At 32.5% G+C, this 16695-nt stretch overlaps 1 protein-coding gene across 1 annotated transcript; it reads right to left on the bottom strand.

Annotated features, from left to right (window-relative positions):
• Positions 1 to 61: 61 nt before the first annotated feature.
• On the bottom strand, positions 62 to 16474 carry LOC143899433 (transcription initiation factor TFIID subunit 11-like). Its single transcript, XM_077409725.1, has 6 exons — positions 15907 to 16474; positions 15425 to 15753; positions 2315 to 2581; positions 2133 to 2220; positions 1982 to 2050; positions 62 to 1879 (listed from the first exon to the last, which is right to left on the bottom strand). The coding sequence occupies exons 3-6, from the start codon at positions 2317 to 2319 to the stop codon at positions 1823 to 1825; spliced, it is 219 nt and encodes a 72-aa protein (XP_077265851.1). The 5' UTR covers positions 2320 to 2581; positions 15425 to 15753; positions 15907 to 16474; the 3' UTR covers positions 62 to 1822.
• Positions 16475 to 16695: the final 221 nt, after the last annotated feature.

The raw sequence follows: 16695 nt of genomic DNA, 5'->3' as shown, positions 1-16695 counted from the left end.
AATGGTTGCCAAAGAAAAGACAAAAAAAATATTTGAATTTTTTAATATTTTTTTAGGGTGATATTTTTGAGGTACCTCTTTGAAATTTTTACAAAAATTTCTCTTAAAGTGTCCACTATAACAAGGGAATACAAGGTATTTAAATACAAAGTTTATATATATTTTAAAAGATTTAATCGCATCGCAAAGAATAATAGATCACTTGATAAGGTAACGTAATTTTGTGATGTGTATCACTAATAATTTTTTGGAAATAAAAATACTACTGCTTAGGTTTTTTCGAGATTTTTGGAGATACAAAGATTACGTCTACCACTTGTTACTCCGGTTTTTTTCGAGATAAAGATACTACTGCTTAGGTTTTTTCGAGATTTTTCGAGATACATACAAAGATTGTCTACCACTTGTTACTTCGGTTTTTTTTTAGGTAAAGATACTACTGCTTAGGTTTTTTCGACATTTTTCGAAATACAAAGATTACGTCTACTACTTGTTACTTAGATTTTTGTGAGGTATAATACTACCACTGTTTTTTTTCGAGGTAACAACATATACACTACTATGCGTGTACTTGGCGCTTTTCTTTACCTTTTTTTAAAAAAGGTAATTTCGTACAGATATCATGTCTTTTTGTAGTATTACGCATTGTATAAATATGTACAGGGTGTTATTTCGAGGTATAATAATACTACCACTTTGTTTTTTTCAAGGTAACAACATAATACATATATACTCTATGCGTGTACTTGGCGCATTTTTTTTACCATTTTTTGAAAAAGACAATTTTGTACGTTATATTATACGTCAAAATTAGTTTAAGTAATACTTGCATATCATATTTCAGATTCTCATATCGTGCGGTTATGTATAAATATCGATAAAAAACTCCGTACTCTGTGTCTAAATTCACAATACAATGAAATCACAATAATACAAAATAATACAATATTAAATTGTATAAACACAGTATCTGGAACAAACGCAAGAGAGAGAATATTTAAATATTTTTTTATCGATCAGAGAATATATTATTATCTTGTTTTTATAGTTAAATAAAAATCAGAGACATTAAATAAATATTCCTGCAAACAGGATAAAAAATATAGATTGTAACAATATAATAAAACAGCTCTTAGTTTGTTCTGTAGTTTGCTATATTTTTACTGTATTACACTGTCTTTTTCTTTTCCTTTTATATTAAAATATCTTTAATTTGTCCAAGTTTTGTAATTGTACTACAATTTATCACTATTTTTTAAAAAAGACTAATATTTTTCTATATAATTATGTTCCTACAGAATAATACATATTTCAAAAATTATTACATATTTTGATAATTAAACTTTTATAGATTTACATATAATCATATATTAATAATTTAACGATAAAAAAATCCAATAATAATTGATAATAATAACTGTTTAAAATTGATAATCATTATATATTAATAAAATTTGCTTACGATATAAAAATACGTGACTATGTTCGACTTACTTTACGTGAAGATGAAAAATATAAACGATTGCTAGTAAAACATTTACCACATATTTATAAATTTTAACTAACTGCCGATAACGCTTTGAATGTAAAAGCTGAATAGCCATAATAATTTAATACGTAAAAAGCCCAGTTTTGATTATTGAGCGAATTACATAATTTGTATTTAGATTACGCTCATAAAATCTAATATCGGTAGGCTTCTATAAGAGAAGCATTGTATTAATATGTCGCAAATATTGGACTAATCATAGCCTGAAAAAAGTTTTGTGCGCTCGACTATTCGGTATTTGACCCTGCAGTCTTAATCTGCGGACAGCTTCTCTCAAGTGCTTTGGTTGTAATGGACCAGTTTCATTCTGGGCCTCCATAACATCTCAAGCTATACAACAAACACAATATAATCTAGAATTAAATTCCAATATTCTAACTGTACTTATAAGAAAAAACTCGTATCTTCTTCAATAATCTCGCCAACAAATACCGTAGCAATTCCCGACATAGCTATGACAACGTTCTGAGACACTGAACAGCCTGTTGTGGTTTGCATAATCTGTGAAACATATTTGGTATAATACTTCTTTAATAGAATGGCTATTTCTTTTGTAAATAACGACTAAAAATAAGGTGCGTACCCTCTTTATAGCTACTTTTGGAAATGCAGATCGTCTGTACATCTCGTATCTGTCCACGTGATCTTCAGTGAAGTTAGATACTAGTACTCTGTAAAAGAAAAGTTCTCAAAAATATATTCTCAATAGTCAAGCAATAAACTTGTTATACGTGCACATAAACTTATAAGACGTCAAATACGTACTGCATCTTTTCTTTCTCCTCCTCTTCTATCTCTCTTCTGCTCTTCTCCTTACTCTCCCGCCTTTCTTTCGTACTGACTGGGTTAGCGCGAGGTATTATAATATCATTACTGAATATATCCTCTGCAGTCTTCGTCTTCCTTCCTGTCAAATTTCTGCTTTACAATCTCTATTGCCTCCACAAGCCGGTAGGTAGAATTAGATCCTGTATTTTCAGTCTCTTCAGTATCCGACTGCGATTAAGAGCTCATTGCATCCAACAACTCCGCCTAAGTAATACAGATAATGATTAGTTAACTCTCTTAAAAAATAAGTTATAAAATTTAATTAAATGTTTAATGTTTTTTCTACTAACAGTAAAAATGGAAAAGTTACAAATTTTAAGTAACATCAAAGAAAAAGAAGACGTAAAAAGAAAGAAGATAAAAGAGATAAGTGATTTTGAAGTACAACAGATAGTAAAAGTGAATAAAAGAGAAAAGGAAAACATGTAAAATGTATATATGAAATGAAAGGAGAGCATTTTTATCTTTTTCTAATTCTTAAAACTGGAAAAGAATAAAAAATAAGTTGAACCGATAATAAAATAACTTACAATAATTCCTTCGCACGTAAACGGGATTGATCTCCTCGGCATCAGCTCCCTGCCGTCAATATATATTATATGTATATATACAGGGTGCCCCACAATTGTTGGTACTTTTTTCATATTTAGATATAGCGAGCCAAACTGAGTCGAAAAGTCATGTATTATTTTGCAATTTTCACAATAGTTGACGAGTTATTAATGATTAAAAATCGACGTATTAGCCCGCCCTCCGCCAAATCCAAGCGCGCGGCGAGATGCGGCCGCCCAAAATAATAAATAAAATAATATGAGGACCCTCGAGATTAAAATAGGAGAAGGCTATGAGGGTCAGACGCAGATCACAATGCGTAATATCAGAAATAAGTGATTTATTCGTCGTTTTGATACATTACATCGATCCGTACGTTTCGGCTCAGTTTTGAGCCATCTAGGCTTCAGCGGTATAATAGTTACAGAAATTAAGTTACACGTTCTCCGTACCGTATGGTGAGTTTACTGATTCAAAGTATTAGAAACATAGACCAATTGACCCATATCTGTAAATTTGTTCAATTAATGTTGAGATATTAAAAAGATCCCTTAGGAAACTCACCATTTGGTCTAAAAAACGTGGAATACAGAGCCATGTATACATAATGAATACTCTCTGGCTGAGAAGACTTGACGATCTTTATCGACACGACACATGCACAGCAATGATATGAAAGGTCTTGCAAGAAGAGGCATGTCGTAGGTCAACACACCGGCGAGGATTATAACAAAGCACGATTTGACACCGTCTCAAAATGACACGGTTTTCTTGCATCATGCATATGTCACGGTTTTGAGCAAATTGTAATCCATGCTCATGAACTTTGGTCGTTGGCAAATCGGCGTTTTACTATTGGTACATGCAATATTGTGACAGTGTCAAATCGTGCTTTGTTATAATCCTCGCCGGTGTGTTGACCTACGACATGCCTCTTCTTGCAAGACCTTCCATATTATTGTGTGTCGTGTCGACAAGATCGTCAAGTCTTCTCGCAGAGAGTAGATATTCATTATGTACGCATGGCTCTGTATTCCATGTTTTTCAGACCGAATGGTGAGTTTCCTAAAAGATCTTTTTAATATCTCAACATTAATTAAACAAATTTACAGATATGGATCAATTGGTCTATGTTTCTGATACTTTGAATCAGTAAACTCACCATACGGTACGGAGAACGTGTAACTTAACTTCTGTAACTACTGCTGAAGATGGCTCAAAGCTGAGCCGAAACGTACGGATCGATGTAATGTATCAAAACGACGAATAAATCAGTTATTTCTGATATTACGCACTGTGATCTGCGTCTGATCCTCATAGCCTTGACTTCTCCTATCAAAATAATTAGCAAATTGAATTTTTGTTTTAATTTTGTATTCTTAACTGAAGAACTGAATAATTAGAATGTAGAATATTATTTATTTTAAGTAATATTATCAAGAAAACATTTTTTGTAAAGATCATCGTTACTTAAAAGAAGAGAAAACTGAGTAATTGGTTTTCTTAGCACTAAAATGATATTTTTTTACGTGTGCGTATACGGCACGCCATTTTACTATTTAATATCATTATAAAAATTCTATCAAATTAAATCGATACTTAAAGAAAAGAAATTATTATTATGTCTAGACATACTTATAATTTATCGAATTATTATTAAGCTATAATTGAAAATGCAGAATTACAATTATGTCTAGACAAAATATTAATTCTGAATTTATTTTACGTTATGACATAAAAAATTTTTGGGAATTAAAATTATGTACATAATTGTAATTCCCGAATTTTACTTATGTACGCAATTTTAATACTTGAATTTCTATTATGTACAACACAATCGTAATTCTGGAATTACTTTTTTTCTTTTGGTAAGTAACGGGGTTCTTTAAGAAAGAATATTTTCTTGATAATAATCTTAAAATGTATTCATTACAAATTTTAGAAAAAGTCTTTATTACATAATGGAAGAAAGACTTTTTCTTCCATGAAAAAACATTATACTATTTTATTATAGAAAAGAAAATATAATAAGCAAATCAAATTTTTGTTTTAATTTTATATTTTTAATTGAATAGTTAAACAATTAGAATTTAGAATATTATTTGTTTTAAGTAAAGAGAGTGATGAGTGTATTTTAAGATTATTATAAAAATGAAATATTCTTTGCGAAGATGCGACCGTTAAAAGAAGGGAAATGGAGTAATTGGTTTTCTTAGCACTGGAATGATATTTTTTGAGCACTTCGAACAGTTCTTGCATTAAAATATTTTTATAAAGTGGATTAAACCTACTGGGGACACTACTTAAAAAAAAATGCGCCATGCTATCTACCGCAAGGTGGTGTGGAAATGATAGCGCTCTATCATTTTCTTGCCACAGAAAAAAAAATTATTTTTTGGCTCGCGATCTTATATCGCGATTGCTATTCATGCACAATTCACGCGCAAAAAATATCATTCCAGTACTAAGAAAACCAATTACTCCATTTCCCTTCTTTTAACGGTCATCTTCGCAAAGAATATTTTATTTTTATAATAATCTTAAAATACACTCATCACTCTCTTTACTTAAAATAAATAATATTCTAAATTCTAATTGTTTAACTATTCAATTAAAAATATAAAATTAAAACAAAAATTTGATTTGCTTATTATTTTGACTTTTCTTTGATAAAATGGTATAATGTTTTTTGAAGGAGTATAAATTCTTTTTTCCAGTACATGATAAAGACTTTCTCTAAAATTTGTGATGAATACATTTTAAGATTATTATCAAGAAAATATTCTTTCTTAAAGAACCCCGTTACTTACCAAAAGAAAAAAAGTAATTCCAGAATTACGATTGTGTGTACATAATAGAAATTCAAGTATTAAAATTGCGTACATAAGTAAAATTCGGGAATTACAATTATGTACATACTTTTAATTCCCGAAAATTGTTTATGTCATAACGTAAAATAAATTCAGAATTAATATTTTTTCTAGACATAATTGTAATTCTGCATTTTCAATTACAGCTTAATAATAATTCGATAAATTATAAGTATGTCTAGACATAATAATAATTTCTTTTCTTTAAGTATCGATTTAATTTGATAGAATTTTTATGATGATATTAAATAGTAAAATGGCGTGCCGTATACGCACACGTAAAAAAATATCATTCTAGTGCTAAGAAAACCAATTACTCAGTTTTCTCTTCTTTTAAGTAACGATGATCTTTACAAAAAATGTTTTCTTGATAATATTACTTAAAATAAATAATATTCTACATTCTAATTATTCAATTCTTCAGTTAAGAATACAAAATTAAAACAAAAATTCAATTTGCTAATTATTTTGATAAGAGAAGTCAAGGCTATGAGGGTCAGACGCAGATCACAGTGCGTAATATCAGAAATAACTGATTTATTCGTCGTTTTGATACATTACATCGATCCGTACGTTTCGGCTCAGCTTTGAGCCATCTTCAGCAGTAGTTACAGAAGTTTAATTACACGTTCTCCGTACCGTATGGTGAGTTTACTTCAAAGTATCAGAAACATAGACCAATTGATCCATATCTGTAAATTTGTTTAAAATTAATGTTGAGACATTAAAAAAAGATCCCTTAGGAAACTCACCATTCGGTCTGAAAAACGTGGAATACAGAGCCATGCGTACATAATGAATATCTACTCTCTGCGAGAAGACTTGACGATCTTGTCGACGACACACAATAATATGAAAGGTCTTGCAAGAAGAGGCATGTCGTAGGTCAACACACCGGCGAGGATTATAACAAAGCACGATTTGACACCGTCACAATATTGCATGTACCAATAGTAAAACCCCGATTTGCCAACGACCAAAGTTCATGAGCATGGATTACAATTTGCTCAAAACCGTGACATATGCATGATGCAAAAAATCCGTGTCATTTTGAGACGGTGTCAAATCGTGCTTTGTTATAATTCTCGCCGGTGTGTTGACCTACGACATGCCTCTTCTTGCAAGACCTTTCATATCATTGCTGTGCATGTGTCGTGTCGATAAAGATCGTCAAGTTTTCTCGCAGAGAGTATTCATTATGTATACATAGCTCTGTATTCCACGTTTTTCAGACCGAATGGTGAGTTTCCTAAGGGATCTTTTTAATATCTCAACATTAATTGAACAAATTTACAGATATGGATCAATTGGTCTATGTTTCTGATACTTTGAATCAGTAAACTCACCATACGGTACGGAGAACGTGTAACTTAATTTCTGTAACTATTATACCGCTGAAGCCTAGATGGCTCAAAACTGAGCCGAAACGTACGGATCGATGTAATGTATCAAAACGACGAATAAATCACTTATTTCTGATATTACGCACTGTGATCTGCGTCTGACCCTCATAGCCTTCTCCTATTTTAATCTCGAGGGTCCTCATATTATTTTATTTATTATTTTGACTTTTCTTTGATAAAATTTTATTATGTTCTTTGAAGGAGTATAAATTCTTTTTTCGAGTACATAATAAAGACTCTTTCTAAAATTTGTACAGGGTGTATCATGACGATACAGAGCGGTACGGCGGGTTGCCCATTCGAGCAGGCGCGCATGGTCGTTCACAATTGCGTTGACTTCGGTGCATCACCTATAATCACTCGCATATCTTTTTTACAATAAAATGGACTTTGTAGCGCCCAAAGTTGCAATACAATTGTGACGGATTTGCGTAGCAGTAACGTTAAAACAGAAGTCGAGATGACAATACAGGTTATGAGATAAATTTTATTAAGAAAGCGAAAGACATTTTCTCTCTTACGAAAAAAGCTCGTACCATAGTCCATCATAATCTCATTATATATTATAATTTTATTATTTAAATTATTTTTTGCACACAATGTTTATGCACAGGACAAAAGTCAGCAATTAGTATTTGTGTGCAAATTTAAATTATAAGTCGGCGAATAAATTTCATTCAATGTAAGTTTAAATAATGGCAGAAATCGCCATTAACAAATCTTACAATATTCGATTTGTTTAATTAATAAATAATTTATCATTAAATTAATAATCAATTTAATATATCAATAATAATGAGCATTATATAATTTTTTATATAAATGATGTTGCTGCATCTTAAAAATCTTAATCTTAAACTCATAAACAAGAGGTTTATTAGTATAAAATATGATACATTTTAAATATGATGCTAATAAATAATTTATATAAGCAAATTATCATAATATTTAATGAATACTTTTTCGTAATAAATTCCTTGTAGATTCGTTTAGACTAATCTTCACGCCACGTTATAAGTTATAATGTCGCGAAATAAAACGGCTTCCTATCAAATACTTTTTGTATGATCATAATTATAAAATCATAAATCATTAAAATAATTGAAAATCATACGTTTTGTATAAAAACGTAATAATAAAATGTTACAAAATAATAGCTGTTTTTGTTCATAAATACCTTTATTTTGTTCTATCACAAAAATGATCTTTAAAAAATAATATAATAGATTCCTAACAATCTACAAATTCTCTTTTTGCAAGAATAAAATAAGATTTTTTTTCAGATTCGTCTATTATTGAATCAAGAATATTATAGGATTGTCACAAAGTTCTATCTGCATCTTTCTGAGAAAGTTAGAGAGATAGTATCAAGAATATTTTATTCTAATCTTAAGAAATTTTCTATTTAAGATTAAAATATTGTTGTTTCAATACTAAATATAATTGGCTCTATTTCGATTCTATTTTATGATAGATTTAAGAGTAATAGCATTGTATCTAGAAATCTTTCCGGGGGTGGCGGGTTTGATTAAGAGCAACGCGATGTTCGGCGGGGTGACACGCAAATCATTAACTCAGTCAGCTAACAAATGAAAAGGAACATTTATTGTAGAATAACTTTAGGAAAACAATGCGGCCATTTCGGCTTTCATTAATCAGAAAAAACAAATAGATAGCTGATAACACGAGCGTCAAGTTTTGAACAATAAGAATGGCAGTAACGCGGACGCCAGAAATAAGCGAAGAATTACGTTAATTTAGTAAACGCGCGGAAGGCGTCGTTGATGAGCAAGATAATACTGGTAGAAAACTAAACTCACAAATACTTCGAAATCATAGCAGTCACGCAGATAATAATAGTAGAGTATTAAAAACTAACAAATAATATGGAATAAAAACTATGAGGAAGTAATGTGCAAGTTTCTACTTGCACACTTAAAAACTATGAGGAAACAATGTGCAAGTTTCTACTTGCACACTTTTTTATTATTTTAAAACATCATTTTTTGAAGTCTCAATTATTGAGACTTGAGATGTTCTAACTGTCCCCCTTAGAAAGAAATAAATAGTGAGTAAACTAAGGTTTTTTTTTTAAGTTAACCGACGTTTGTAAAATCATAATAGATTTCTTTGTTATCCATGAAATACTACTGTTAAATAAAATCAGTAACTTATACAGTCATTTATAAAATAAACGCTCGACACTCGGTCAGCTTCGCAAAGTTCAAACATCGATTTCATACTTTCTTAAAAGAGGATTGACATTTAACACTACACTGTGTTTTTTATATAACTAAAAAACTAATCAACTAAATCTTAAAAAATTATATATGGAATAAGGGGGGGATAGAAAAAATTGAAAAAAACTCAAAAAACAATCTTTTCTTTAGTTTTTTCTACCCCAATTTTATATATGATTCTTTTAAATTTGGTTGATTAGAACCTACTTTATACACAATCAAAAGTTCATATACGAATTTACGAAAACAAAGCTTCCTCTATGAGGAAGCAATATATAATTTACCTGTTCTGAGACCCAATCACAAAATCTTTCTCGACGGAGCAAATCTTGGGGGAGCAACATTTGAGTTGTGTGTCTCTTATAAGGATGCATTCTTAAATCTTTCTTAATAATTTTATGCGCCTTGTTATGGTCCATACCGAGATTTGTGTCAGAATATCGTTCGTGCCGACATATTATTCGCGTTAGAATATTGATCGTGCCGATTGATTTCTCGAGTCGGGGTGTCATTCGCGTTATTCACCCCGACTGATTCTAGTTAGGATATTATTTGCGTTAGGATATTATTTGCATTAGGATATTACTTGCGTTGACTTAATATTGCGTCCCGTTATTACTCGCGGTAATTCCGTACCTTTCCCCGCGTTAGTTTTAGTATTTCGTGTTATGCCAGGCGCCTCAGCGCCTTATTCTTCGCGTCAGGATACCCTTGGCGATATTGCGTTCGACCATTATTACGTTGGGATGTCACTTGTGTTACGTTCTCTATCTGCGTTAGATTAAAACAATTTGGCGACAGAATCCTTGCGCCACTTGGGACCTTGAGGGACGCGCTCCGAGCGTGACGCACAATTATTTCGCGTTTACTCCAGTTATGTCGCATTCGGTCGTAACTTCTGTAGATATTTTATATTATTTGTTAGTTTTTAATACTCTACTATTATTGTCTGCGTGACTGCTATGATTTCGAAGTATTTGTGAGTTTAGTTTTCTACCAGTATTATCTTGCTCATCAACGACGCCTTCCGCGCGTTTACTAAATTAACGTAATTCTCCGCTTATTTCTGGCGTCCGCGTTACTGCCATTCTTATTGTTCAAAATTTGACGCCCGTATTATCAGCTATCTATTTGCTTTTTCTGATTAATAAAAGCCGAAATGGCTGCATTGTTTTCCGAAAATTATTCTACAATAAATGTTCCTTTTCATTTGTTAGCTGACTGAGTTAATGATTTGCGTGTCACCCCGCCGAACATTGCGATGCCCTTAATCAACCCCCCACCCTCAGAAAAGATTTCTAGAGTTACAATGCTATTACTCTTAAATCTATCATAAAATAGGATCGAAATAGAGCCAATCATATTTAGTATTGAAACAACAATATTTTAATCTTAAATAGAAAATTTCTTAAGTTTAGAATAAAATATTCTTGATACTATCCCTCTAACTTTCTCAGAAAGATACAGATAGAATTTTGTGACACTCCTATAATATTTTTGATTCAATAATAGACGAATCTGAAAAAAAAAAATCATTCTATTCTTGCAAAAAAAGAATTTGTAGATTGTTAGGAATATATTATATTATTTTTTCAAGATTTTTTTTGTGATAGAATGAAATAAAAGTATTTATGAACAAAAACAGCTATTTTTTTGTAACGTTTTATTATTACGTTTTTATACAAAACGTATGATTTTTGATTATATTTATAATTTATGATTTTACACTTATGATCATACAAAACGTATTTGATAGAAAGCCGTTTTATTTTTTCTCCATGAAAGATAAATAAATAGAAAATAAAACGGAACGGAACCAATCGTTGATCATTAGCAATAATTCTGATGTTGGTTGCTGTATGGATAGCCAAATCTTGAAATTTTAAGTAATGTCATTGATTAGTAAAATCAATTTTATAAGCATGGAAATGAGTATTAAAATTTACTGTGGTAAGTTTTTTAAGTAAAAAATTTACAGTATTATCTCGCTCTCTGGATACAGATATTGTATAAATATAACAAAATTGAGGATTTTTACTTCTTTTCCAATTTACAACAACCAACATGCCATTCTCATAATGAAAATCATTAATTTAATCCATTTAACAATATTCCATTTTGCAAATCATATATCTTCAGGTAATATATAACGAAAACTAGAAAATTCTTTTACCTCAGTCCTATATGGACAGTCTGAACGGTTGAAAATGATATTTTCAAGAATAAACCTCTCCCAGCCTGTAACCGACAGCAAAATTTAAGTTGGTGCCTTTTATAGCTATATAGAATAAGATCAATTGATTCTGTGGCAGACGAATAGGCTATTTGTTTTCCTTCTCTATGTTTAGCTTCCATTCTAATACATGATAATGGCTCAAGAGGACCTATTTCAGGAATAATATCTGGATAATAGATATTTAGATGCATCTCAAGCGTTTCGCGCGGATCGTGCCTAATATTATGGCTCTAACATCGCGCGTTATGAAACAATATTGAGATTAAATCAATAATTCCTATTCTCTTCTCTCGAATAAAATAAGATTGACTTAATATTTTGAGACAAGAATATATAAATTTAAACTTATATATTCTTGCGTTTAGACTAATCTTCACGCGACGTTATAACTTATAACTTATAAGCTTAAATTTATATATTCTTGTCTCAAGATATTAAGTCATTCTTATTTTATTCGAGAGAAGAGAATAGGAATTATTGATTTAATCTCAATATTGTTTTATTTTTATACTACTTCAGGTTGTGATAAGATTAAACATGTCAAAAATATTTTTTGTCTCGTTATTAGAAATCTTTTCTGAGGGCGCGTTCTGTTATTAGGTCGAGCTAGCCGATTCCTTGCACACCGACTTATTTCGCCTTGCGTCTCTCTCTTTAGTTTCTCGCGATTTCGCGGACGCGAATTCACGCGTCTGGCGCCCAACAATAAAATTTGGTTAGTGGAGTGTCGGGGGTGCGAGAGAACTGCCGGAGAGGCCTATCATCCTTCTCTCCTTCTTTTTTTGATCCGTCACACGGCCCGGACCACTCCGGGAGTAAAAAAGACGTGACAATATATATTAATAATTAATATATATATATATATATATATATATATATATATATATTAATTATTAATTATTAATATATCTATATATTAATAATTTGAAATAAGTGTTATTAGGCACGAGATCCGTTGATAACCGTTTCCATCGTTATTTATAACGATAAAAACGATTATCAGCGGATCTTATGTCTAACTACATTTATTTCAAATTATTAATATTTCATTATTAACATTAATAATTAATTCAATATACTGATGCTAATAAGCATCTTTATGTAAATAATGCTACTGAATCTCATTTAAATCTACAAGGAATTTATTACTAAAAAGTATTCATTAAATATTATGATAATTTGCTTATATAAACTATTTATTAGCATCATATTTAAAATGTATCATATTTTATACTAATAAACCTCTTGTTTATGAGTTTAAGATTAAGATTTTTAAGATGCAGCAACATCATTTATATAAAAAATTATATAATGCTCATTATTATTGATATATTAAATTGATTATTAATTTAATGATAAATTATTTATTAATTAAACAAATCGAATATTGTAAGATTTGTTAATGGCGATTTCTGCCATTATTTAAACTTACATTGAATAAATTTATTCGCCGACTTATAATTTAAATTTGCACACAAATACTAATTGCTGACTTTTGTCCTGTGCATAAACATTGTGTGCAAAAAATAATTTAAATAATAAAATTATAATATATAATGAGATTATGATGGACTATGGTACGAGCTTTTTTCGTAAGAGAGAAAATGTCTTTCGCTTTCTTAATAAAATTTATCTCATAACCTGTATTGTCATCTCGACTTCTGTTTTAACGTTACTGCTACGCAAATCCGTCACAATTGTATTGCAACTTTGGGCGCTACAAAGTCCATTTTATTGTAAAAAAGATATGCGAGTGATTATAGGTGATGCACCGAAGTCAACGCAATTGTGAACGACCATGCGCGCCTGCTCGAATGGGCAACCCGCCGTACCGCTCTGTATCGTCCTGATACACCCTGTACATTTTAAGACTATTATCAAGAAAATATTCTTGCTTAAAGACAACCGTTACTTACTAAAAAAAAAGGTAAATTGAGTAATCGCTTTTTTAAGCAGTAGAATTGATATTTTCCTGGTGTATGCATGTGCACACATATGTACATACGTACGCACAAAAAAATTTTCTATGTTGTTAGAAAATTTTATTTCTATTTAAAAAAGGCGAGAAACTATCATCGCTTATAGGACAGGGGCCCGGCGTTACGCGCCGCTTGTAGTAAACAACTGCCGCGCGCCGACCGCGGGGCGGCCGCATCTCGCCGCGCGCTTGGATTTGGCGGAGGGCGGGCTAATACGTCGATTTTTAATCATAAATAACTCGTCAACTATTGCGAAAATTGTAAAATGGTACATGACTTTTCGACTCAGTTTGGCTCGCTCTATCTAAATATGAAAAAAGTACCAACAATTGTGGGGCACCCTGATATATATATATATATATATATATATATATATATATATATATATATTATATATTGATATAAGCTGTGCAACATCCCCAATAGCACCAATATCCTATATATATCTGTTCGAGAGCACGCGGTAGCGCGAGAGAGCGCGAGGTAGAAGACGACCACAGAAAAGGAGACAAGTACAGAATTGAAAAATAAAACAGATATATTCAAAATGTATGTACAGGTATTTACAGTTCTTTTTCTAGTGGCCGAAGAAAGCCGTGAAGCGCGCACAGAAGCTACGGCAAGCGACGCGGCGAAAGCGTGTTCCAAACGCGGAATAGCGAAAAGAGATGTGCAAAGCGGCGTAAAGCGGTGTGAAAAGCGGTTTTCTGTGATCTGCGAGCGAAATCGATTCCGCGGCGCAGCGGCGGTCCTTTTAACGCTTCCGAGGCGAAACTCCCTCCCTGCAGATTTCTCCGAATTTCGGGAGGGTGATTGGCCACCGAAGTCCCGCGTCATGAAGCTGACGTCACCGGTCTCATGTTGCGACCCGACGGGGTCGTCACCTGTTTTCGAGTGCTTTGTGTATAGCATGGATCGTCCCTTTGTTCCAGCGTTATTGTTGTTTGACTTTATTATTGATTACAATGTTAAAGTTTCTAGAAAGCTAATCCCGAACGATCCATGCTATACCGAATATTCCGCGACAATTCCTGAGCGGCATTTCACGCGAATATTAATCTACTCAATTTGCATGTGCTGACATGCAGCCGAACGCGACTTCGTCGCGGTGCTGAGTTTTCGATCTCAAACAATATCCATATAACGTCCATGGGCATTCCGGACATAAAATGGACATTTATAGGATATCGTGTGCTGTCTGGGATATTATGTACGCGCGGCAGAAACACCTCCTGTGAACAGGTTCCTTGATCTCCTCGATATCAGCTCATATATATATATATATATATATATATATATATATATATATATATATTGTATAATCAGAATACTAGCAACGTGCACAGGGGAGTTTTATCTGTTACATTCCTCGGATGAGGAAATAAGGTGCCTTGTACCCTAAGGTAATTAGAACAAGCAATGTAGACCCAGTCATTCATTCACACTACCACCGTGATACACTTAAAATACCTTAATCTTTTTGATCCTTTACGAATCTTAAGCCTTGCAGATTGTGAATCCTTTCCGATTCCCAATCGTGCAGACCATTAATCCATAAGGATCTTAATCGGAAAAAATCTCTTAGCAGAGTATATATGGGACGAAGGCCGGGTCGGATTCGAACCACGGACCTTGGTGTTACTAATCATTCGCGTAGGCACTGAGCCACGCGTCATCCCCTAGCAACGTGCACAACTTCATTTGAGGTTATAATTGGGTACAACATTCATCGCACGATACTTTTATACGTGCAAATCGAAAACGTACCTCGAGTCCAGCTCTTCTGCGATCAACGAAGTCGGGATAGAACATGTCAGTCGTCATACTTTCTGCCAAGCGTAGAGAACCTTCTTTTCCAGCAGCGGTGGTAACACGATGTAGGGATACGAAATCTCCAGATAAGCACGAAGCAATTCAATTCAGTATATCGCCGACACGATTACGGTGTTACTGCCGTTTCGCGTACGCGCGTATGCGCGCGTTGTCGCACCTTACCTCGCGACAGCGTGCGGCTCGTGCAAACGTTAACGCGCGGCCACAATCGCGCGGCAGAAACGCCTCGTATGAACAGGCTCCTTGATCTCAGTATCAGCTCCCTGCCGTCAATATAAAAAATAATATAATAAGTTATTAAATAACCTGTATGTATAAACACTCACGTAAACGTAGTATATAAACAGTAAATAAAATAAGTATAACAGTAATATATAGAATAAGATAATTATAGGATAATTACATAAAACAATTACCTTGTTAAATTAATAATCGTCGCGTCGCGTAATAAATATAATAAAGAGTCAATACCGGCTTTTTTTCTTAGCACTAATCTTTTAATTAGCTTTATAGAAATGCAAAATTCTTGTCTAGAATTAAAGTACGCATCAAAATCTAGGTCATGGTGATCGAATTTATATCGAAAACGAGAAAAAATTAATATTTTTGTTAATTTTTGGTATACGTGACGACAATATTTGCTTTGTACAAAATTTCCACAATAAATATCCACAAAATTAGACCGGCATGACCTAGGGACAACATTTAAGAACAATATCGTGCAATTAGATCAAAGATTGAAAGTCTAGAAAAAAAATTAGTTTAAATAAACTTTTATATGTCCAAAAGCACATTCAGGTTGACATTGCGTGTAGCGAGAGATGGCGCAGCAACCGAAACAAGGACAGATGCCTCTCGTTAGACAAGGACAGATATAGATCTATGACATAGAAAACAGGATTAGAAATGTTGACATTACCGACGTCGAGGAAGTTCAGCCTTCACTTTAGGATCCCTTTAACTGATGATGAACTGACTTTGCTTAAACATCGATAGTCTATTGATAGTAAATTCACCATCGAAATTATCGATAGTTAAAAAAACTATCGATAGTACTATCGGATTCACACCAGTCTAGTAAACTCTAGTGTCTGATCTGGGCATAGAGTATTTTGTACTCAGATCCGACACTGGAAATGGTTTCACGCATGCGCAAACGGCTCCTGTCAATGGCCTAGTTTACACCAATCACTTGATACGCGTAT

The sequence above is a fragment of the Temnothorax americanus genome, unplaced genomic scaffold, assembly GCF_048541705.1.
Source record: "Temnothorax americanus isolate GAGA-0224 unplaced genomic scaffold, ASM4854170v1 Scaffold27, whole genome shotgun sequence".
Taxonomy (NCBI): Eukaryota; Metazoa; Arthropoda; class Insecta; order Hymenoptera; family Formicidae; genus Temnothorax; species Temnothorax americanus.
The sequence above is the reverse complement of the archived record's forward strand: the minus strand, read 5'-3'. Positions and strand labels throughout refer to the sequence as shown.

What these genes read in the sequence shown, in the direction of transcription:
- LOC143899433 (XM_077409725.1), bottom strand. An exon ending in CAAAAGTAGCTATAAAGAGG is followed by an intron (nt 2,051 to 2,132) that starts GTACGCACCTTA and finishes TATGTTTCACAG; the next exon opens with ATTATGCAAACCACAACAGG. An exon ending in CTATGTCGGGAATTGCTACG is followed by an intron (nt 1,880 to 1,981) that starts GTATTTGTTGGC and finishes TTTGTTGTATAG; the next exon opens with CTTGAGATGTTATGGAGGCC.